The sequence below is a fragment of the Nicotiana tabacum genome, chromosome 6, assembly GCF_000715075.1.
Source record: "Nicotiana tabacum cultivar K326 chromosome 6, ASM71507v2, whole genome shotgun sequence".
NCBI lineage: Eukaryota > Viridiplantae > Streptophyta > Magnoliopsida > Solanales > Solanaceae > Nicotiana > Nicotiana tabacum.
This window is the reverse complement of record NC_134085.1, coordinates 176750699-176776024: the sequence shown is the minus strand read 5'-3', so window position 1 is coordinate 176776024 and position 25326 is coordinate 176750699. Positions and strand designations below refer to the sequence as shown.

At 41.3% G+C, this 25326-nt stretch overlaps 1 protein-coding gene and 1 pseudogene across 1 annotated transcript; one reads left to right on the top strand and one right to left on the bottom strand.

Moving 5' to 3' along the window:
- Window positions 1-18600: 18600 nt before the first annotated feature.
- On the bottom strand, window positions 18601-20824 carry LOC107786106 (pentatricopeptide repeat-containing protein At1g74900, mitochondrial). The gene has a single exon (XM_016607546.2). It carries the CDS (start codon window positions 20680-20682, stop codon window positions 19198-19200), a length of 1485 nt encoding a protein of 494 aa, XP_016463032.1. The 5' UTR covers window positions 20683-20824; the 3' UTR covers window positions 18601-19197.
- Window positions 20825-21822: 998 nt separating this feature from the next.
- LOC107786089 (anaphase-promoting complex subunit 8-like) lies at window positions 21823-22902 on the top strand (annotated as a pseudogene).
- The last annotated feature ends 2424 nt before the right edge of the window (window positions 22903-25326 follow it).

The following is a 25326-nucleotide window of genomic DNA, read 5'->3' as shown; positions in this document are numbered from 1 at the left end:
TCCACGAGATACAGGAAATGGGATCGGGTTGCACGCCTGCAACAAGATGTGAAAAGAAAGTGAAATCTGCCTTTGTTTTCCTTATTCTTGATAGTGGTTGGATTTTGATTCTTTTATAATTCTCTTGATATTCTGTTTCTACTTGTTATTTCCCCGAAGCATGTTTTCCCCCTCCCATCTTTACTTATTTATTTATGTTTTACCTTCCGATTTATATTATATAACTGCACAGGTTTATTTGGTAGTCTGGTCCTAGCCTCGTCACTACTTTGCCGAGGTTAGGCTAGACACGTACCAACATATGGGGTCGGTTGTGCTGATACTGTAGTCTGTACTATGTGCAGATCCCGGAGCAGCTATTGGACCGTAGTTGGAGGCTACCTTCAGTCCACGTGGAGATCCAAGGTAGACCTGCAGGCGTCCGCAGGCCCTGGCATCTCCTCTATCTTTTGTTTTTTATTTCATCTTTTCGCTTCAGAAACAGTGTATTGATCTTTTCTTCAAACTTTGTATGTAGTAAATCTTAGACTGTCTGTGACACTGTGACACCAGGTTTTGGGTGATTAAGGCTTGAGTAATTGTAATAGACATAGATCTCGAATATTTTATTGATGTCTTCCGCTTTAATTTAGAGTTCTGCTGTTTATACATTATCGCCTTATATTTGTTAAAAAGAAATAATTGGACAATGAAGTAAGTAGTTAAAGGATTGGCTTGCCTATCTCACATTAGTAGGCGCCATCACGACTCCCAAGGGTGGGAAATACGGGTCGTGACACTCGTGGTATAGCCTACAGGGTGATGACAACCCTAAAGGCAAGCACTTCAAGGGGAAATCCACTACTTCAACTGGCCAGTCTGAAGAGCCAGTAGTGGTAGTGACTACTCCACAGCCTCCCTCCACTTCAGCAGACTAAGTCCGTGGCCCATCCACTTTAGCAGATCCAGAGATACCCTCCACCATTGCCTATCCATTGACTACCCACCGGTTGAGACAGGCCCTCACCAACATTAACAACTGGATGCAGACATCTATTTCTAAGTTGTCTGTATTATCTACTACTGTGGCAGCTCAGTCAGCACCTCCTCCTCCACAGGTCCCACAGTCCATTGAGGACCCTCTCAAGGATCTTTTGGACAACCAGAAGAAGATCCTTGAGAACCAGAAATTGCTCACGGGCGTTGTTGATTCACACAGAAAGGCTCTCAAGGAGCTTGCTAGGGAGGCTAAGAAGATGAAGAAAAATAGGGCTTCCAAAGAGTCAGTAAGGGAGTTGCGGGTCGAGGTGGAGAGATTAACGGCAGATCACCTACCTTTGGATTTGCTACTGCATAACCCAACACCAGTAGCCTAGCCCTAGCCAGAGCAGTCTGAGAGGCCTCCTAAGAGGAAGAGGGTGATCCCCCAGTCCGATGATGCAGTTATCTAGTTAGCGGAACCACTGGAGACTTCCTCTAGTCAGCCACAGGATACAGCCCAGGAGCATGTCCAGGCCCAGGTCCCAGCTATAGTGCCATAGGTCACAGGGAGCCAATCTCAGGTTCCCAAGCATACAGAGGACCCAGGGACCACTCAGGATCCCATGCTGACAGACGACCCATAGGGAGTTTCTGTATCCTCTTTCCTCTATTTTTGGTGTTTATTTTGCTTAGTTGACATTGAGGACAATGCCAACTTTCATTTGAGGGAGTAGGCCCTACTTGTATTTGGATGATTGTATATATGGATGATTTCTTTCGTTCTTTTCTATCTTTGGTATGTATATAATTTAAGCATTTCATTACATTTTTTGCACTTTTTTTTACCTTGGGTATGTATATAAAAGTTATGTTCCATTGTATATATTCATCTCCCCTATTGTATATTCGATTAAATCCCCTCTTGTACATATTCATTTTAGTTTCAGCTTTTTTCCTTTTCTTAGCTTCTTATTTTATGTTTGTAGCTTCTTGTTTTGAGTTTTTTGAAATAAGCCTTTGGTTTTCTTAATGTCACGGTTCTTTCCAAAGGTAAAATTTGTGTGAACCGGGTGGCTCTTCCCGATGATGGATGGCATGACAACCTTCTTAAGGGTTTGAGTCTGTTTTTCTTTTCTTTTTGCTTTTTAGTGGTTAGTGGTAAGGGTGTCTCAAGCAAAGCTTCACTTGGGCCTAACACATTTGTCTTTGGTCCTATGGTCAAAAATAAATCGTTGTGTATAGGACGGTGAAAGTTGTGACCTTGAGACTCTTGTATTGGCCGATAATCATCAAGTGGTTTTTCGGGACCATTGTATCCTCAAATCTTATCTAAGGTTGTTGTGGGCCCCCGACTCAATGTCTTTAGCGATCCCATAGCTTGTGTGGTGAGAAATTGCATTGCAAGCCCAATTCCCGAGCCATTGGTCTAGAACTTACCCTGAATGTTTGTCTAGGCGAAATCCTAAGTGTAATTGGACTTAAGACATGATTATAGGCTCTCCTTGATCCAAATAATATCTTGAACACTTCCATAGCCTACCAATGATAAAATCCCTAGTCAACGCTTTTGAGCATTTTTCCTTCAAGAACTATGATACAAGCCTTTACCCGTACTAAAGATACCCTCTCTTAGCACCTGATCTTTCCTTAGTACATGGAAAAAGTATACGTTTGGGGGTAGAGACAAGAATTGCAACAAAGTGGTAAAAAGGTACAAAATGAAGAAAAGGAAAGGCGATAAAAAAGAAAAAAAAGCGAAAAGGCAAAAAGAATGTTCAGTGTAGAAATGAATAAAGGGATTCAATGAAAGCAAAGAATGAAAGGTGTGGAAAGTTGAGAAAGGAAAAAAGATTTGAAATGAACAAAAAAGAGTGATAGTGTGTCTCTCTAACCCTTTAGAAAGAAGTGAAATGACTCAAAAAGTCGAGTGAATGTGTGCCAAAATGAAGCAAAAGAAGTGCTAAAGGGAAGATGGAACCTCCTTAGACCAAACAATTCCTACCCTGAACCAAAAGCCTTCACTATGTCTCCATAAAAGCCCTATATGATCTTGAGTTAAATGAAACTTACATTAGTGGTGACTCACATAAGGGGCAAGCATATGGTACTTAGAGCCGGACTTGTGACTTTTCTTTGAGAGAGCTGAGTGTAGTTCTATTAACCTCGTTCTGAGTGCCACTATCATAAAGGTGGGGTTTGCTTAGGGAGAGTTGAGGATAAGCGAGTTTGGGTTCCACAATGACCAAAGTAATAGAAAGAGTTTCTTTGATGTGTTGAGTCAACTCTTGATGCTCTTATGTCACACTAAATCCATGGTGTTTAAAAAGAGTGAATGTTGTTAATGATTCATTTGAATTGGGGGCAATTGTTAGTCCCAATTGATGCTAGATGAGGTCCCTTTAGGTCGGCTAAATTTTCTTGGAATTGACGCTTAAAGGGTGGGTCTTATTTTGTTTGCTTGAGGACAAGCAAAAGCTTAAGTTTGGGGAAGTTGATAACTAGGCATTCTGATGCATTTTACACTCCTTCTTGCTTAAGTTTTGATTAGAAATGTGTACAAAATAGTCCCAAAGGCTCACAAGTTGTGCTTGATTGCAGGTTTGATCAACAAGGTGACAATGTGTCAAAAAACCAGCTCAAAAAGGAGTGAAACTTGCACAAGTACCAAGACAAGACCAAGCTCGGTCAAACAGGGCCAGTGCGACCGCACGGTCCACAAAGATGAAGTTCAGAGAGTATGTTTTTCAGGCCACCGGGCAATGCGGCCGCAAAGGGTTTTGTGCGGTCCGCATTGGGTTCATTGCGGCCGCACTCGATTTCGTGCAGTCCGCATTGCCCAAAATCAGAGAGTTGCTAGATTGGAGGATGAAGCCCAATGCGGTCTGCAGTCCATTTTGTGCAGACCATAATAGAAGCCACCGCGGCTGCACTCGACTTTGTGCGATCCGCAAAGCCCAAGTTCAGAGAGCAGATTAATCAAGCCAAGAGCCTTAGTGCGGCCACACTCGATTTTGTGCGGTCCGCACTAGCCCTGCAGAGGTATTTTTGTCCAGAATTTTCAGCCTTGTATAAATAGTTTCTTTTCCCATTTTTAGGTCATCAGATAGTTTTGGACGTATAGTTGCACTCGTGAACTCATTTCTTTTACCATTTTGAGTAATTTTAGCTTAGTTTTCAACATTGAATCTTCAAGTTTTATTTAGTAATTAATTATTATGGGCTTATCTTCATCTATTTCTTTGTTTTCTTCTCCAATTATGAGTAGCTAGACCCATTAGCTAAGGTTGTGGCTCAACCCTAGTGTGGATAATTGATGGGTCTTGTGTTTTGATGCTTGATTGTCTATGAGTATTTGATATTTGGACTAATTTAGGGTTTTAATATTGAATTAGTGGTTGCAAACACTAGTTTATGCCTAGTAGACTTTGGCTCTTCTTGAGAAAGAGAGCCTAAGTCCATGAAATTAGTCCAAGAATGAATTGGGGCGAATTCAAGAGATTGATAGCCCCAATTAAAGGGTTAAACCTAGAGATAGTAATACCCGATTTGAACCTTGATTGCTTGCAAAAATTTGCATACCTAATTGGTCTTGAGGAAGTCAATTCGGGCAAAATCACTCAAACTACCGAGAGGTATAGAGTGAGTAGAATCGTGAAATGGTTATATCATACTCCCCAGACATGAAAACCTAGCTTTAGACTCAAGAACCCGTCAATTAACCACCTAGGAGAAAGTCACTACCCTAGTGCCTTTTATCTATTTGATCAACTCTCAATAGTTTAATCTTAGATTTACATAGACTAATTTAGCATTGTAGTATTATAAAATTAGAATTAATATCAAAACCAAAAATGTTCAGAAGTGCAATTAGGAACAAATACACAACTCCAATTTAGATAGAAACTCAACTCCAATATCTAGCTCCCTACGGAAATCGATCCTAACCTTCTTGGGTAAAAGCTGCTTCGACCTCTCTTGCTACTCAATAGTAGTACAAGGTTGGCCTCCATCACTACCCGAGATAATCAGGCACCTGCGCCCCCTAGTGCAGCCGTCAGAGGCCGGGGCCGGGGAAGAGGCCAAGGACGTGCGCGTGGTGTAGCTAGAGCACCTGCACGAGCTACCGCCGAGGTGCCACTAGCAGTTCCGGCTGGAGTTTAGGCACCTGATACGCCTCCTGCTACTACTACTCCAGCACTTCAGGAGACTCTTGCGCAGTTCATGAGCATGTATACCACTTTGGCTCAGACAGGGTTGCTTCCACTTGTTGCAGCTATATCTCAGGCCGGGGGAGGAGCAAACACTCCCGCCGCCCGCACTCCTGAGCAACTAGTGCATGTTGATCAGGTCCTAGAGATTATTCTTGTACATCTTGTAGCTCTAGGTCAGCTCGAGGACAGGGCAGCGGCTTCAGAGGATAAGCAGCGGAGACTTGAGAGGTTCAAGAAGTACGACCCTCTGGTATTCAGTGGGTTAGCATCAGATGATGCCTTGGGATTCTTGGAAGAGTGTCACTGTATCCTCATCACTATGGGTATATCAGGATCGAGCGGGGTTTCTTTCACTGCCTTCCAGCTTTGAAGAGCTGCCTATAAGTGGTGGCGTACCTATGAGTCAGACAGTTCGGATGAGGCAGCTTCACTGACTTGGACTCGGTTTTCAGATATGTTCCTAAGGGAGTTTGTTCCTCAGAGCCTCAGGGACACATGGCACATAGAGTTTAAGCATTTGCGCCAGGGTGCTATGACTGTTTCGGAGTATGCTGTCTGTTACACCAGTTTGGCTAGACATGCCCCAGCCTTGGTTTCTACTGTTCGCGAGAGGGTTCGCCGGTTTATTGAGGGGCTTATTCCCAGCATCAGGTCTAGCATGGCTCGTGAGTTGGATATGGATATTTCTTATCAGCAGGTGGTGAGCATTGCTAGGAGGATTGAGGTTATGTATGCTAGGGAGAGAGAGGAGAGGGAGGCCAAGAGGTCTCGAGAGTCGGGCCATTTTTCTGGTGCCCGTGCCCCAACTGCAAGTCTTCACGGTAGGGGTTATATGAGTCGCCATGTTCATTCAGCTCTTCCAACAGCCAGTGGTATTCCAACTCCTCTTAGGCCTCAGGAGCCTATTATGCACCTACGGTTTCCAGCGCGCCTCTTGCATGGGGAGGTCAGTCCAGCAGACCTAGCCTGAGCCTGTCCCAGTCGCCACATCCCCCCAAAGCTTGTTTTGAGTGTGGTGACACATGCCATGTGGTGAGGGATTGCCCTAGACTTGGGAGGAGTGCGTCTCCACAGACTTCTCAGCACCAGTTGCTATCCCACCTGCTCAGCCAGCTAGAGGTGGAGGTCGGAGAGGTAGAGGTTGCCCTAGAGGGGGAGGCCATGCCAGATACTATGCCCTTCCTGCCCGTACCGAGGTTGTTGCTATGATTTTGTCATCACAGGTATTGTCATGATTTGTCATAGAGATGCATCGGTTCTATTCGATCCAGGCTCCACTTATTCTTATGTGTCTTCTTATTTTGCTCCGCATTTGGGTGTACCTCGGAATTCTTTGAGTTCCCCTGTTTATGTTTCTACTCCTATGGGAGATTCTCTTGTTGTAGACCGCATTTATCGTAAGTGTTTGGTTGCTCTTAGTGGTTTTGAGACCATAGCCGATTTATTATTACTCAGCATGGTTGATTTTTATATTATCTTGGGCATGGACTGGTTGTTGCCCTATTATGCTATTGTCACGCCAAAACTATGACGTTGGCTATGCCAGGTGTACCGCGTGTTAAGTGGAGGGGTGCTTTAGATCACACTCCCAATAGAGTTATTTCTTTCCTTAAGGCTCAGTGTATGGTTGAGAAGGGGTGTGACGCGTATCTAGCTTATGTGAGAGATGCCAGTATTGATACCCCTTCAGTTGATTCAGTCCCAGTAGTACGGGATTTCCCTGATATATTTCCAGCTGATTTTCCGGGCATACCGCCCGATAGAGATATTGATATTGGCATTGATCTGTTGTCGGCACTCAACTCATTTCTATTCCTCTGTATCGTATGGCTCCTCCTGAGTTGAAGGAGTTGAAGGATCAATTATAGGAATTGCTTGATAAGGGTTTTATTCGTCCCAGTGTATCACCTTGGGGTGTTCCTATCTTGTTTGTGAAGAAAAAGGATGGTTCTATGTATATGTGTATTGATTATCGCCAGTTGAAAAAAGTTACAATGAAGAATCGTTATCCTTTGCCTCGTATTGATGATCTGTTTGACCAGCTTCAAGGCGCACAGGTGTTTTCTAAGATTGACTTGGGCTCAGGTTACCATCAGTTGAAGATTCGAGGGCCAAATATCCCGAAGACTGCCTTCAAGACTCGGTATGGTCATTACGAGTTCCTTGTTATGTCATTTGGGCTAACCAATACCCCAGCAGCCTTTATGCATTTGATGCACAGTGTGTTCCGGCCATATCTTGATTCGTTCGTCATTGTCTTTATTGATGTTATTCTTGTATACTCTCGGAGTTGGGAAGATCATGAGCAACACCTGAGAACAGTGCTTCAGACCTTGAGGGAAAAGCAGTTATATGCAAAGTTCTCGAAATGTGAGTTTTGGTTGGATTCTGTTGCTTTCTTGGGTCACATGGTATCGAGTTAGGGTATACGGGTGGATCCAAAGAAAGTGGAAGCAGTGCAGAGTTGGCCCAGACCATCATCAACGATAGAGATCCGCAATTTTCTTCGCTTGACGGGTTATTATCGTCAATTTGTTGAGGGGTTTTCATCTATTACAGCACCTATGACCAGGCTGATCCAGAAGGGTGCTCCATTCCAGTGGACGGAAGAGTGCGAGGCGAGCTTTCTGAAGCTCAAGACAGCTTTGACTACAGCCCTAGTTTTGATATTGCCTACAGGTTCGGGGTCTTATACGGTCTATTGTGATGCCTTGAGGATTGGCTTTGGAGCGGTTTTGATGCAGGACAGTAGGGTGATTACCTACGTGTCCAGACAGTTGAAGGTACATGAGAAGAATTATCTTGTCCATGATCTTGAGTTAGCTACTATTGTTCACGCCTTGAAGATCTGGCGTCATTATTTGTACGGTGTGCCTTGTGAGATTTATACTGATCATCGGAGCTTGGAGCATTTGTTTAAGCAAAAGGATCTAAATTTCCGTCAGATGAGATGGTTAGAGTTGCTGAAAGACTATGATATCACTATTTTGTATCACTCGGGCAAGGCTAATATGGTGGTTGATGCCTTGAGTCACCGGGCAGAGAGTTTGGGGAGTTTAGCTTATTTACCATCATCGGGTTCTAACTTGTGTGCTTTCTCGGTCTTCCTTATTTGATCATATCAGGGAGCGTCAGTATGATGATCCTCATTTACTTGTCCTCAAGGATAAGGTTCAGCATGGTGATGCCAGAGATGTGACTATTGGTGATGACAGGGTATTGAGGATGTAGGGTCGGATTTGTGTACTCAATGTTGATGGGCTTCGGGAGTTGATTCTAGAGGAGGCCTATAGTTCGTGGTATTCCATTCATTCGGGTGCGATGAAGATATATAAGGATTTGAGGCAGCACTATTGGTGGAGGCGGATGAAGAAAGATATAGTTGGATTTGTAGCTCGGTGCCTCAATTGTCAGTAGGTGAAGTATGAGCACCAGAGACCAGGAGGGTTGCTTCAGCAGATAGAGATTCCGGACTGGAAGTGGGAGAGGATCACCATGGACTTCATAGTTGGACTCCCACGGACTTTGAAGAAGTTTGGTGCCATTTGGGTGATTGTGGATCGGCTAACCAAGTCCGCGTACTTCATTCCTATGTGTACTACTTATTCTTCAGAGCGGTTGGCAGAGATTTATATCCGGTGTCGCGCCCCCTTTTTCTCGCGAAATTGGGTTTATGGAATTTGGGAGGACAACTCGTTCCCTATTGGGAATTGGGTTTTTTGATTTGAAGAGTCGCCACCTAATGATTAAGTGCATTAGGACACTAGGAAGAATTTGTTTAGAAAAACCAGAGTTTGGGTAAGGGCTAGAAATTATCTCGAGGGGAAGGTGTTAGGCACCCCTCAAGATCCACTAGTGTGGTTCCCGGTCATGCTACAATTGTGACTTAAGTATAAACAATAAATAAGCAAATAAGGGTTTCAAATATGAGGGGTTGTCATATTGTGATTACAAATAAGTTAAAGTTTGAAGAAACAAGGAAGCTGAAATTTGAGAAAAAGGAGTTTTGAAATTTTGAAAGTAATAAAATAAACAAGTAAAGGGAAGGGGATCCTAGGTTTATAAATAATATGGATCATATCAATGCAATACCCGGTAATCACTCCTCAAAAAAGGGGTTACACGTGGTATTAGCGCATCGGTCATCATATCCATATCTACCCTTTCCCACCCCGTTGAAGTATTAAACGTGAAATGGTTGCGTTTACTTATTGCATGCTAGTACTCGCCCAAATCCTATCAGTCCCGGAGGCATTTGGGGCTACTAGTCATAAAGGGAAGGGAGATTTGGGCTTTGTATGGTTTAAAAGGATAAAATTCTAAAGTGACAAACAAAAACACATAAGGCAGATATGGAAAACACATAACAATTTAAAAGGCTCAGACAGGCCTCCTCACTTAAAGACAGATTGTTTAGCATGTTTTGCAGATACTGGTTATGGTCTGAATTAAACTTAAACGTTAAGGAGGCAGACTGGTCTATTATACATTTCAGATAAGAAACCGGAATCAGACCTGCATGCTGGTTGGAATTAACAGAGTCTGATTCAATTAGCTAATTTACCTTATAGCTTGCTTAGGTGAAACCTATAGGCAAGACATCTAAATACGAGAGAAAGATACTGATTTCAGAAGCAGATTTATTAACAGCAGGAACATAAGTTCTACAAGCATTTAAGCGATGCTATTACTGATTTTAAACTTATAAGCAAGTTGAGGGATTCAGATTAGTTTCTTATTCCTATAGGCATGCTTCCTAAGTGTGACTGATTTTAACCTTTATGAAAATGCAGAAATCCTATAGGCATAGCGTCTAAAACGCTGATTTTTATTATTTAAGCCTATATATCGTTTACCTAGTGATGGATATGTATGCAGTATTTAGAAACCCTATAGACATGCTCTCTATATGATAGGCAAAATGCAGAATCCTATAGTCATGTTCTCTATATGAGATGCAGAAATGCAAAAGCTATTGATATGATATATATGCAGAACTTATAGGCAGGATTTCTAAGATGCAAAAGTGCAGAAGTTTATAAACAGGATTTCCATATGAAAATGTAGAAGTGTAGAACCTAAAACATGATTTCTATATGAAAATGTTGAAGTGCAGAATCTAAAACAAAATTTCTATATGAAAATGTAGAAGTGCAGAACCTAAAACAGGATTTCAAAGATGCCGAAATGCAAAACTTGCCAATGTTGCAGAAATAAAGACCTAATAAGCATGATATCTACCCTTATGCATACATAAGTACCCCTACCCTTTTCACTATAAGCCCTCATGAGTTATTACAAATTATTACAGCCCAGAATGAAGAAAATAAAGTAAAAATTATATCAGAAAGCTAAAATGCCAACCAAGGAGAGCCTGATTCAGACTTCTGTCTGAAGCATGAAGTAAACCAACTCCAAAGATCAAATTCCAAAGCCTTTCTCCTATTTGGGATGTGTCAGAGTTCCCTAAGAGTCTCAAGTGGACTCCGGGCAATGCTTACACCCAAATATATTGCAGAATTGGATTATAGTGCAGTGTGGAAGGGTCAGCCCTCAAATGTCCAAGTTCAGAGGGAGCTCAAGGTCCCAAAGCAAGGCTCATAGGAAGGGGGAAGAACTTAGAATCTAAGAGAGAGTGCAAGTGCATAGAGAGGATTTTGGGGAAGGCCAAGACAGGCTGGTGGTCATACCTAGCTGGCACACCCCTAACCAGCCTATTAGCCACATTGTTTGGGAGTTAGGATCCATTAAAGGATCAGGTCCAGACATGAGCAGCAATTTGGATATTGTCATGCCTGAACCTTAACTCAAACACATAGAAGGGAATAAAGGTATGGGGAATTCACACAGCAACAGATGCAAAGAGAACAACATATTCAATACAGAACATAAATAGCAAAGTAGACAAGATTGTTGAAACTGTAAAGCAAACACATAGGGATGAAGCCAAAAGTTAAATTAGAACATACCAGTTTCAGGGAAATAAGAAGAAAAGAGCAGTAGTAAAGCCAAATTGCAAACACACAGCCAGAAGATTGCAGAAGAGAGTAGAGTGTTGAATTGAGAATGTAGGAGTATCGAAATTGAAAGTGTTTAATAAGTGTTGTGTAAGTGTTGAACTCAAGGTCTTAAAGAGTATTGAATTGGAAGTCCTCAAAAGTGCAGAAGGGTCGTGCCCTTTATAGTGCAGAAAGCAAGTATAAATAGGTAAGAGAATAATTTCGAAATCAATCATATAAGGTATCCCTTCAATTAAGGGATTCTGATTTCAAACGGGCAAGAAATTAAGGACAGAGTTTGATTAAAATATTTTCCAAAGTAGTACAAGAAGGGCAAATTCACAGAAACTATTTAAGGAAAGAGTTTGATATCAACATGGTTTGTGCAAATAAGGAAAGTCAATCAATCAACAGTCAGTAAAAATCAGAAATTGATTTTTGGTATGAATGAATCCAACCAGAAAAGGTGAAGAAAGGTTTAACTAAAGAAAATCAGTAACAATCAATCGATCCTTATTAAAAGGAATTCTGAATCAATCACAAATTGGCAAAACATTTTTTGAAGGAAGAATTCATCATATATAAAGTGCACAGACATGTGAATCAAGGAAGAGTTGTCATGCTAATTAGAAAAGCCTAGCATAGAAAAGTTCAGAGTCAAAGAAGTTCGAGTTTAGTACAAAGATTCAAAACGAGTATGAGAAACCTAGAGTTCCAAAATAGAACCGTAGTCTCAAACACAAGATCGAAACTTGCCAAAAAACCCAAACCCTAGGGTTTTCAACTCGAGTCAGATACAGAGAAAAGAAGACAAATGACTGAAACAGGCTAAGAGATCTCTTTCAGAGACTCATGAGAAAACAAACAGATAGAATAGCAGGTTCGAGGCAAATAAAATGCAGAACTGAGTTGAAGCATAAAGAACATGTTTTAAGAAAAGCTCGGAACTTAAGCAAGTTCAAAAGAGAAAAGAGGTGATATAAATTTAAGAAACAGTAGATGAAACATGTTTAGAACTCAAACAAAGGTCTAGTAAAGGCAAACAAAGGACTAAAAGCTTAGTAGAAAAATACAGTAAAAGAACACATAAGATAGACATGTGAGAGCATGATATAGGAACCAGTAGAAGGAAGAACGAAGCACAATAGAAGAACATGCTAGGTAGGAAAAGAGAATATACAAACATAGCATAGACAGATTTATATAAAGAAAAGAAGAAGAAGAGTTAGAAAACGTTTTAAGATTTTTTTTTCAGAAACCCTAAATCGAAGAGAAACAAATTTTAAAAGAAAAGCTTGGGGAAAATGTTTCAAAACTCCAGTAGAACACAGATGTAGCATAGATATAAGAAAACAACCAGAGAAAAACCTCGAATAGCTTAGGGTTCAGAGAAACCCTAGAAATGAGAAAGGCTTGGAAGAAAAGCCCGATCTTGAGTCGGATGAGTTAGAACCAGGCTCGAAATGCTTTAGATGTGCCGGAGCAAGGCCGGAGAGGCTTCAAAACCATGGATCTGAGAGGATCTGAACGGACACCACTGAGGTCAGACCTCAAAGCTTTGAACCCCAGACGTTTGAGAGTGGAGGGAGGTAAGTACAGGTCACCCATGGCCTGAGAAGCCATTGATTTCAGTGAGGTTATGGTCTGAGAGGATGAGAGAGGCTAGGGTTCCAGGAACCTTCGAGAGAGTTTGAGAGAGGAGAGTATTCAAAGGCGGCTAAGAGATGGAAATGAGGGAATTAGGGTAGGGTCGCTGGATTAAAAATGGTAAGGGGTGATCGTGGTCGTTGATCAAAACGATCAACGATCTGGATTAAAAGGAAGACCGGGCGGGTTGGATAAACGGGTTAAGAGGTTGAGTTGAAATTGAAATTGGGCTAGTCCAATTGGGGGTTAAGATTGGGTCAATTGGAGGCTAAAATTGAAATGTAATGGGACTACAATTGAAACTAAATGAGGCCAAAATTTACATAGCCAGTTTTTCCCTTTTATTTTACAAAAATAGTAAAAATGATTTTGAAAACAAATTAAAAGTACTGAATCAGTAAATAATATATAAATATTAATTTAAAAATACTGAAACCAATTTTGTTATTATAAAAATGCTATTAAATCTTAAAGTAGACTAGAATTGCAATTATATGCAATTTAGCTTTAAAAAATATCAAATATATTTGTAAAAATATATAAAAATTACCTTAACTATATTTTGGTATAAATATGGGAATAATATAAATTATTCAACAAAATTGATGATTTTGGGAGTAATTATTGATTTTGTACTGCTAAAATGGACAATAAATTGGTTTTAAAAATCTTTTAAAAATTAGGAAAAATACTAAAACACTTGAGCATGCTTATATATGCGTACATATGTTATTTTGAAAGTATTTTGTATATATGAAAAATATACAGGGAAATATTGGGTATCAACAGCTGCCCCTCTTTACCCGGGAAGGATGAAAGAGTTGTCGGGTAACGATATGATGGCCAATTTTGACCGAACGAAACGACTTGAAGAATTTCACCATGCTCTAGTTCCTGAGCTGCCTACATATCTCTGGTCTTACAGGAATCAGGCCATATGTAGTTCAGGATCCATCGGCGAAATATGCTAATGGGGATTTTTTCAAGAACGGACGAGATATTCGGGTTGGGGTGGATGGTTATAGTCTAGTAGGGCTGCGGGAACTGGAGCGGGATCGCTCCTGCTGAGACGATCGTTGCTAGCCAGTTTACCTGCAAATGAGCAATACGAACATATATTGTGCATAATTTTAAACGTGATGTAAGTTCCCGTTGGACCATGAATGTTGTCTTTGGACGGTTAAGATGACGTCCTCAGACCATGACGTCCTAGGCCATGAAGTGTATAATAAAGGATTCGCAGACCATGAAATTATGCTCTCGGGCTATGAGGATGATGCATCCGAGCTATGATGCCTTTGAATAATGACATGCAAAAGATAAAATGGGGTCCTCAGGCCATGGCATGGCGTTCTCGGGTTATGAAAATGGTGCCTCCGAACAATGATGTCTTCGGACAATTTGGCGATCTTTCATCCCATGAGATGCAGGAGGCGATCTTTCAGCCAATGCAAAAATGTAAGCGAAGATCAATCCATCTCAATCTACAAAAAGCATTGCCTTGGGCATGCAACCCAAAAAGATAGAAAGACCGCTCGCTCGAAGAAAACTTTTTTAGAGTCTGGTACCAGCCAAGCCCCCTCGACTCAGCAACAAGAGTCGGTTATGGAATAGCCTTTTAGTCGGCTTTCTCGTTCTTAAGGACTTTCTAGCCGGTAGGCTTTGTAGCGGACCTGCCTTGCTGACAGCTTTTATCTATCATTAATATTCCCAGAATTAATACACAACTCTTTCTTGAATCAACAAACAAATTGATTGATAAATACATTTCCAATAATGAAATAAATCAAGAAAAAATTAATAATCAAAAAAAATTCACTTTATTTCGACTATAAAAAAGTCACTTTATAATATTAGTAAGAAAAATTCACATATTTTTTTTTGATTTATCCTACTTATCACAAGCATATGTACATCCAGAGCTACTGCTTCAAGAATTAACTGAGCTCAGGAAGTCAGGTTAAGACGTCGACTTTGACATGGGAGATGAAAAAGAATTCCTGTCTTTAGAAGTAAATCCCACTAAACTAGACTTGTACGCTTGACATGAAAAGTAGAGGCAAGCGGAGTCAAAGGCCGAGCCTCAACCAGCAAAGGGGGACAGCCATGCCAATCCAAGCACAGTAAAAGTGTGCCCACTCTACCCTTCTTTCTTTACCCTAGACTTCGTTCTTCAAGGAAACCCATGTGAGGCGCCGGTTTTTCAGCCGATGCAAGATGTAAATAGAAAGTGGTGATATTTCAGCCATGCAAAAATGTAAACGAGGTGGCGGTATTTCAGCTAATGCAAGATGTAAATAGAAAGTGGCGATATTTCAGCCATGCAAGAAAAATAAAAGTGACAATATTTCAGCCGTGCAAGATGTAGATGAAGGTGGCGATCTTTCAGCCATGCGAGACATAAATAAAGTGGCGATATTTCAGCCACACGAGGCATAAATAAAGTGGCGATATTTCAACCATACAGGTGGAGACAGGGCTTGGTCTCGAAAGCCAGAGTGGTAACCTTATGCAATGCAAGAAATGCAGGTGGAGACAGAGCTTAGTCCCGGAAGGCAGGATGGTAGCCTTATGCAATGCAAGAAATGCAGATGAAGACAGATCTTAGTCTCAAAAGGCAGAATAGTAGCCTTATGCAATGCAGGAAATGCAGATGGAGACAGAACTTAGTCTCGGAAGGTAGAATGGTAGCCTTATGCAATGCAGCGAAATGCAGATGGAGGTAGAGCTTAACCTTGGAAGGTAGAATGGTAGCCTTATGCAATGCAGGAAATGCAGATGGAGACAGAACTTAGTCTCGGAAGGCAGAATGGTAGCCTTATGCAATGCAGCGAAATGCAGATGAAGGTAGAGCTTAACTTCGGAAGGCAGAATGGTAGCCTGCAATGCAAAGAATGCGAATGGAGGTAGAGCTTAACCTCGGAAGGTAGAATGGTAGCCTTATGCAATGCAGAGAATGTAGATGGAGGTAGAGCCTAACCTCAGATGGCAGAATGGTAGTCTTATGCAGGAAGTAAAAATGGCAAATGGCAATAGAGTTTTCTTAGCTGATAGCAGATTGCGGTATCATGATTGTTGGGAATATTGCGCCTGCTGGGGACACTATTGTGCGGATAGCAGTTGCGAGCAAGTGCAACGGTTCGGAGAGTTGTATTCCTGAACTTTGTGAGTGAGTGTATAGTACATTTAATGATTTTGCAACTCAAGTGCCTGTATCCAAAGAAAAATCGTGAGTTTGTAAAGGGGGAAAAGTTAGTTCGTATCCCCGCTGGCTTTGCTTGACTTGCTCGACTTTGATCTAGTGATACTGTACGTATCATTGGGGTAGCGTTGCTAAACAAGGCAATTTTAGTAATGAACATGCATGATTTAGTAAAAGCATAATATAAGTGCATAATTAAGAATAATTTTTTTAGATGAACTGACGACTGCGACGTGGTTCAAGACATTGCATCTTCGCTTGCTCCGGAATTTTGAGGGTCCTCCTCAAAGTTCTGCCCCAGTTTACTGGGCTGCTGCTCCTGACGGCTGTTAATCATAAATGGCTGGAATCGACTTCGGAATTTTGAGGGTCCTCCTCAAAATTCTGCCCCAGTTTCCAATAGCGGGGGAAATACAAAGTACAGGTAAAAATGAAAAAGAGGGAACCACACAAGCCTATTTTCTACTTACAAAACTTTTTTTGTTTAAGAAAAGGTAGATATTTTATTGAATGGTACCAAGATGGTACTGAGAGATTACACCAGAAAGTGGGGAGCATCCTTCTACAGATTGAAGAGAATGCAGACAGTGAGTTTATGTCGGAGACAATACTGTTCTTAGTCCACAGATTTACAAATGAAATGTTGTCCCTCTTATCATTAAAGCACCTATTGTTTCTCCCTAACCAAGTGTTCCAGAAGTACAATTAGGAACAGTGTTCCAGAACTGTCTGTTGCCAAAACAACCGCTTATACCAGCAGCATAGTGCAAGTTTGATACTTTCTGGCATGACCCATTGGACCCCAAAAATACTAAGGAACACTAATCAAATCTGCCCTGGACAGTGCAGGAAGAGGTGACTGATAGATTCCTGGTTCCTCCTGCATAGATAACATCTATTAACCAGTTGAAACCCTCTTCTGTTGAGATTATCTTGAGTTAGGCAAGCTTCATGTAGGGCTGTCCAGTTGAAACCAATGACCTTCACTGGTAATTTGGTCCTCCATATCAGCTTCCAAGGCCATGCATCAAGAACTTGATTCCGAGAATTGAGTTGCCTATAACATTCTTTGACAGTGAAACTACCCTTCTTTTCTTCATCTTCCACATTAGAGTGTCAAGAGAAACCGGCTCCAAATTCCGGACATTAATACAATCAATCACTCATGTTTCTCCTCAGATATAGCCTGTAGGTTCCATCCACAAAGAGAAAAGCAGGCAGCCGTAGTGCAGTCCTTATCAGAACAGATTGTGTAAAGGCCTGGGAATTGGTCTTTGAGAGGAATATCATCTAGCGACTTGTCTATCCACATTTTTATTCACTTCTCATTGCTGATTTTCAGCTTGATATTCTCAGAAAACTCATCCCAAAGCCCCCTTATGTACTTGTGAAACATTGCAACTAACTCATAACTGAAAATTTACATTCTACAGAATGAGTAGGGTAGAAACACTTGGCTAAAAGAAAATTGCAACATAAGTTCCAAAAGTACCAGATTAAGAGTACTCCAAATAGAACGGAATAAAATTGAGTTGAAAATCTTTACTTTATCAACAAAAAAAAACGAGTTGACAATCTATTAAGTAATATGCATTATTCACTTATATCATGTTAGTAGGGCTGTAGTAAATGCAGTGGGAGCTATTGTATTAGGAGCACCTGTTGGTTTTGATAATCATTTAGTGTTTCTAGTCTTTTATAATGACACTGAAGCCTGAAGCCTTAGTTGAGGTTGGATGGAAAAATCTATCCTACAGCATAGATTATGACAATGTCCTTGCATGATCATCAGGTATGCTCTCTATTTTTCACAAAAACGCTAAAGATTGGCAATTCAAACATTCTATTCAGTCACTATATAACAGCATAGATAGGTTTTCCTTGTCGGAAGTAGTAATAGCGGGAAAAGGAAACCGCTGATCCGCGATCCATGCACAGCAATCCGGTAATGCATAAACCAAGTACTTCAAGACTGACTGAAACTAAAAAGCAGATCCCAAGGCAACACTCTCCAACAACCTTTAGGTAAGACAAAGAGAAAGGCTTATTCAACTCCGTAAAGAAAAATAAAAAGAAAGGTCATCCTGCACCCAGGGGTTCGGCCTAGAGGTCAACGAAGTGGGTGAGAACCACGAGGTCTCAGGTTCAAACCCCAACAGAGACAAAAACACTAGGTGATTTCTTTAAATTTGTCCAAGCCTTCCGGTACCTGTTGCTGGTGGTAGGTGACAGGTATCCCGTGGAACTAGTCGAGGCGCGCAAGCTGGCCAGGACACCACAGTTATCACATAAAAAGAAAGAAAGGCGCCAAATAGATGAAATCATACATGCAATTTAAGTTGCATCAGCAACAATTTCGAATATTATACTATATAGACTTGAATCAATGCAAGTTAGTTAATGATCACGAAAAGACGAACACAAGAATTTCTATCTTTGTGTTGAGTTATAGCTTATTGTTGTTTCAAGCAAAGACCGAAATCACAGAGAAGGTGTCTGGAAATGCGAGGAATTCAAAATGTCAGCATGTTCATCAACTAGTTTCTTTGGGATCAAGCAGTTGAAGAGAGCACATATAAACTTGAGAGAATTAAATTGCTTATTGAACAGTTGCCCCCTTTTTTGGGTAACAACAACACCATCAAAGTCATTCATCAACTTAGCATTTACGAATCATATTCTTAAATTTTGAACTGCAAAGAGTCAGTAAATGTATGACCGCAATTTATTTTCTAAACCTTCATCAAGAATAAAGAGGGAAAAAGGAACTTGTATACACGAATGTCATTTTAACTGGATGTCACCATCAGTGTCCTTTCTTGTGTATATATCAATAACAAGAAGTGCTGAATTATCCGGTAGAAGCAAAAATGGGAGCATTTTGATATCAATGACATTGTGCACCTCCATTTGCATGATATACCTAATTTGCAACTCCACCTCCTTTAAGTCCTAGGCTAAAGTCAGAGCACCCTGCTAAACAACACATGTTCTTTTTAGTGGCATGCTTTTTAAGTCGGTTTCATCTAAAACTCTTCACATTCATCATACTTATCCACACCACACTCCAAAATTGAATTTCATGGGAAGCGACAAACTTATCTCATTTAGAGCTTTAAGATTTCATTAAGCTCCAAATAGGCACTTAGTTTGGGTATCATCCGTACACTGATGTGCTTCACAGTTTAAAATGGTAGGGGAGGCGGCCAGATTTGCTTAGCAACCTCAAAATCTCCTTTGCAAAATCTTGATTACCAGTTAGCAAAAGCCCATTAAGGACCCGGTTGAAGGTAAATTTTCGAGGAAGAAATCCTCTGTCAACCATTTCTGTCAATAGTTTCCCAGCCACTAATAAATCATCTGATTTTTTCCTAACAAACATTGTACTTATCAAAATATTATATGTATCCAGATTAGGTAAGCAATCACCAGTACTCATCCTCTCAAACACCCTCAGGCCCTTCTCAATTTCCCCTTCATCGCAATAGTATCGGATGACAACATTATAAGTCTGAACATTTGGTTCACACCCATCCTCTTTCATCTTATCCATATATTCCGTAGCCCTGTCCATTTTTCCAACATGGCACAATCCCCTGATAATGGCATTATAAGTTGTGGCATTCGGCAAATAACCTTTCCTCAACATCTCATCGAACACCAAAATAGCATTTTCCACACTATCTTTCTTACACAAAACTTGTATCAGCGCATTATAAGTTGCAACAGAGGGAAGTATGCCAGCTCCCACCATTTCATTGAACACCTTTTGCGCCTTCTCAACTTCACCCGCAACACCAAATCCGTGAACTACAGTAGTGTAAGTAACAACATCAATATCACATTTCCTCTTCTTCATCTGCAAAAAGAATTCCCAAGCTTCCTTAATCTGTCCTGCTCTAAAGAACCCGTTAAGCATTATGTTATATGTAGTTATTGTGGGATTCAGACCTCTCTCCACCATTTCTTTCAAAATCTCTTGTGCTTTAGGTGTTCGCTTAATTAAACAAAACCCGTTCGCTAGTGTGTTATAACTAATCGTATCAGCTCTGAACCTGCTCCTAAACATCTTGAACAAATTATAAGCCATCTCGGCCCGTTTAGATTTACAAAGCACGTCAAGGAATGCATTGAAAGAATTCAAATCCTGAGGGCAACCATGTTTATGCATAGACAGGAAAACCTTCAACGCTTTATCAGCTTTCCCAGCAGATACATACCTCTCAGTGATGATAGCGAATGTTTTCGGGCTCGGGCCGAGTCGCCGAGATTGCATTCGGGCCACGAGCTTCCAAACGATCTTGTAATCGCGCATACGAGCAGCGATGTCAATAGCATGGTCAAAGGCTGTAGCAGAGTGAGCATAGGAACGATGGTGATCGAGGAGGTTGAAACAATGGAGGGCTTTAGGGCCGTGGTTCCAGAGACGCTTTAGGACAGCGTGAACGAGGTCAGGGGTCCATTGGGTGAGGTTGTGAAGGGTGTCTGATAATGATTCTGGGTTGGTTTGATGTATGAGGTTGGAGATTGTGATGGGGTCTGGTGGTGACTGTGACGGCGATTGTGGTGGTGACGGTGGTAGAAGAGAGGTGAAATGGCGGAGGGAGATGAAAATGCGATTTAGAGGTGCTTTGAGGAGTGTACTATTGTACAGGTTCACCATTTCACCGTTCTGCTGTCTATTGCGCTAAAGAATAAAGACTGCTGGCATCAAGTGTTGACAAACCCTTCAATTCATGTAGGCTAATATGTTAAGGGGTCGTTTGGTGAGCGGACTAAGTTATCCGGGATAATAATCTCACGATTATAATCCCTCGACTATTCAGGTAGGATAAAATAATTCCAAATTTGATGGGTTAAGATGGGATATTCAGTATTAAGTTTGGGATTAAATTTATATCATGTTTGGCTGCAGGATAAATTTATACCATCAACCAAACATGTTATAAATTTAATCCCTTACCTTATCACACCTTATCCCTCATATCAAACAACCCCTAAGTATTACTCTCTCTGTCATGTTAATAATCAATTTGACTAAAATTCATAATGATTAGATCAACTCAATATTTTAAAATTAATAATTTAAATATTTAAAAATTATACAAAAAATATTTAATATAAATATAATTAAAAATATATTTTAAAATGTAGTTCAAAATTCATATAATTTGACTCTCAAGAAGCAAAACATAATAATTAATTTAGGACGCGGGGACTAAAAGAATTGCTTGGTTGGAACAAGAAAATTGTGAGATTATAATTCCAGATATGAGATAAATAAGATCATAATTTAAGTATTAGTTAATATTAATAGCCAAACACGAAATTAATATAATCCAATTTTATACTGAAATTGGTATCATAATTTCGGTATAACCAAACAACACCTAGTTGTAGCAAGTAACCAAGTAGAGCACACCAGTCCCCGTATGCTTCTTTAACGACATGCTATAGTCTATGTATAAAATACTTTCTTGAAAAATAACTTCCATTACGAAATATGCCTCATTGTTGTTGCAACTGCCACTCGATGTAAAATATCAACTTTAAACTGATTGATACAAAACTTATTTAATCTGAAATAAGAGTGTTTAGTGCAATTAACTCTACTATATATCTATATAGTTATTACTCACTTTTATGTTTTGTGTCTCTTCGTCTATTTACCCAGCTTCTGCTTAAATGAGTCATTGGCAACATGTGAACATTCGCACGGCACTTTCAATTTTAACAATTATATTTGAAGAAAGCCTAGAGAATTTGAACAAGTAGAAGTTATATTTGAAAAAATTTCTAAGTAATGACCCTTAACGAAATTGAAGACATGGATATGTATTCCGATGTGTTCCATGCTAAGGAATGTTTTTCAGCCTTAAGTTACCTTGCACGGAGAGTATTTTTGACAAAGATAAATACAGGCCAGATCTTTGAACCGACGGTTTATTGGAAACAGTCTATCTATCTCACACAAGGTAGGGGTAAGGTCTACACCTCACTCTCCCCAAATCCCACTTGTGGGATCACACTGGATATGTTATTGTTGTTGTGGTAAATATAGGCTAGTTTTGTTGCATTATTGGGAACTTTTAAAGTTTATAGGAGCAGCACGAGAAGTATTTTTCGGAGGTCTCTCAAATTGAATAAACATTATTTATCAGCTTGGATACTAAATGAGTCATGAGTATGTAGAGATGAAAAACACACCAGCGGCAGTTGAAGCCTATAAGCGGACGGGGACATCAGGAGATAAATCCATGTGATTATCGAGCCTAGTATGGATTAGGACAAGCATATGAGATGATGGAGACGCCATTTTACGCTCTTCATTATTTTAAAAAGTCAGTGTTGTCGCAGCCAAATGATTCTCGATTGTTGATTGCTATGGCCCAGTGTTATGAAACAGAACAGCTGCGTATGCTTGAGGAGGCAATCAAATGTTACAGAAGGGCAGCACACTTTAATGACAGAGAAGCAATTGCTCCTCACCAGCTAGCTTAACTGCATTCTGAACTTGGTTATTTCGAAGATGCAGCTTTTTACTACAAGAAGGATTTGGAAAGGATGGAAACTGAAGAACAGAAAGGTCCAAATCTGGTTGAAGCCTTAATGTTTCTTGCCAGATATTATAAAGCTCAAATGAGATTTGAAGATGCAGAGTTTTATTGCACCCGCTTTCTTGATTATCCTGGCCCAGTAAGTTTTTATTTGACTCAAAAGATATCAAAACATTTTTGAACAAATCAATTAAAGATGATAAAGGGGTAAATCTTAGTCAGACATAATAAATTCCAGATCAAAGAGCTGATTGTGTGGACTATGTATAGGGCGAAAAAGATGCAAACAATCTTATTGAAATTCAACATTGTGATTCTCATCGATCAATGGGGGGACAGCTTTACATGTTCTTCTGTGGATTGCTTCTTTCATATCAAGATTACAAGAAGAGAGCTTGGGAGAGAGAAAGGGGGGAGGACCCTCCTCAATCGAAGGTTTTCCCTTACTATATATAGTCAAGACACCCTTGCCTTTTACTTGGTCCGACGCTTTCTCGCCTCCAAGGTGTCATGGTCGTCCTCTTAGGCACTGCTCTTTTCGACTCGACGGATGTCGGGAAAGGGATGTAGAGTGGGCTATGTTATCTTTCACTATCCTGTCACTTAGGCATGGCATTAGGCCCTCCGTCTGTCGGGCTCGGCAAACGGATCATGATTGCTACGAATTCGAGCGAAATCTGACTTCTGATTTCTCATTCCTTAGTTACATTACTTAGGTTTTAGGCGGGGTGACGGCGTTCTTTCGATACCCATGGACTGTTACGGCGGTATCGGAACCGAAACATCGTTTGGTATCAAAGCGTTGTTTCGTGGTAACTGCCATTATGACACATGTTCCTAGGGAACTGACGTTTCGTGCCCTATCAGATTCGATTAGCGACTCTTGGGTATCGTGCTCGGGGGATTTATGTCTCTTATAAATAGAGAGAGCTTATCATGTGGTTGACACACTTTTTTACCTTTTACTCGAGATAATTTTGCAGATATACTTCTTTCTGGCACTCCAAGTTTTAGTTTGCCCTTAATCAACTTAAAATATCCTTTTCTTCCGTTGTCTTTTTGTCGTGTCATCTGGACAAAATGGCTGGTGATTCCTCTCGCACCGATCTTCCTGCCACAGTTCCGGCACCGGAAAGCGCTGCTCAGGCCACTGTAGGGGTAGATACGGTGGAAGACGAGGAGGTCTCGTCGATAGTCGAGATTTTGCCTCACCCTAGGAGGGAATTGTCCGACTTCAGCACTCGCGCCGGGGTGGAGCCGGAGCCTGTCCATTCTGTTCTAAGAGAAGTGGACATTGCGGAATTGAAAACCAGGTGGGGGATCTCCGGCTATGTTGACATGCGACCGGCGGTAGGAACCGACATTGGTCATTTTGACCGTCCTAGGTACTGTGTATTTTATGCCTACCCCTTCCTTATTGGATATACGCTTCCTCTCCCTCTCTTGGTGGTAGACTTCTGCCGTTTTTATGAGGTATGCTCGCTCAACTTTCATCGTACTTGTACAAGTTGTTCCTTATGTTGCTCAAGTTTGCGGAACTCGCCGATCGTGAGATCACTTTGGACCATCTGCTCAGTATCTTCTCCCCTCAACTCATCCGCGACATGATGCTTCACATGCGTCCTCGGGGGTCGAAGAGTGTGGTGGTGAAAATGGATGATAGGACCAATCGCCCTTTTTATGAGAATTATTTCTATGTACGGATTAAACACATTGTGGCGGATCCGACAGGCTTCCCTGAGAAATGGAACTTTGCACGTAAGTCTCATGCTTCTAGTAGGAGATATATCCGACCATTTTTACTACAATACTAAATCCTATTATGTTTTTGCAGCTGAGAAATTGCTGCCTCCCCCTGTCGAAAATATCTGCGAGTGGGTGAGCTCCATTCTCCCTCATACGGCGGGAGTCCGCACATGGGCGACCTTTTATGACAAGTATAGGCGCAGGCCTCTTTCTGGTAAGGTGTCGTTTCTGTTCGCCGTTTTTCTTTTCTCCCTCTTTGTATTTAATTCCTCACGTGTTGTTCGTTGGTGTCAGGGAGGGTGAGAAGAGTGAGGGCTCCTCCGTTGGCTTTCCGGCAACCGGCCTCATCTACTCACCCTACCGCGGTACCCACCGCCCGACCTTCGTCGAGTGCTGCTTCAGTTAAATCTGCGGTCGTGGTTACTCTTGCGAGGGCCGCTTCTCAGGCCGAAGTTCCGACCAGTGTCGCTCGCCCACGGGTGAATCTCCGTATACTAGGAAAGTGGAGGGGTCATCGAAAAGGTGGCGAGTGGAGTTTGAGACCGCGCCCCCAACAGTGATTCATCTAGACGACTCCCCTACGAAGGGATTTGGAGAGAGGGGGGATTTGGTGGCTCCCCCCATAGGGATGGAACCAGTCGTTGCCTTGGCTAAATCAGAGATTCCCGCCGTTGTCGGTGTCAGCAACCTATCGTGGCGAAAGGTCAGACTTTGGGGCAGCCGTTGTAGTTTCGTACGTACCCTCATCCTCTACAGTTGGTCGTGCTTCCTCTTTAGCTGTTGAAAGAGGAAAAGGCGTGGTGGTCGACGATTACGAATCCGAATCGGACCTCGACCCTGATGATGTCAGGATGTTTGAGGAGGGCCTTACTCACTCGATGGTTCGTGCGAGAGGCTCAGCCCGTATTCTTGAGATCCCTTCGGATACCAATCTCTTAGGGGATACAGAGGATCTGGTGTCGTAGTTCAGCATGTTATGCTCTGCATCCGAGAATGCGGCCCTT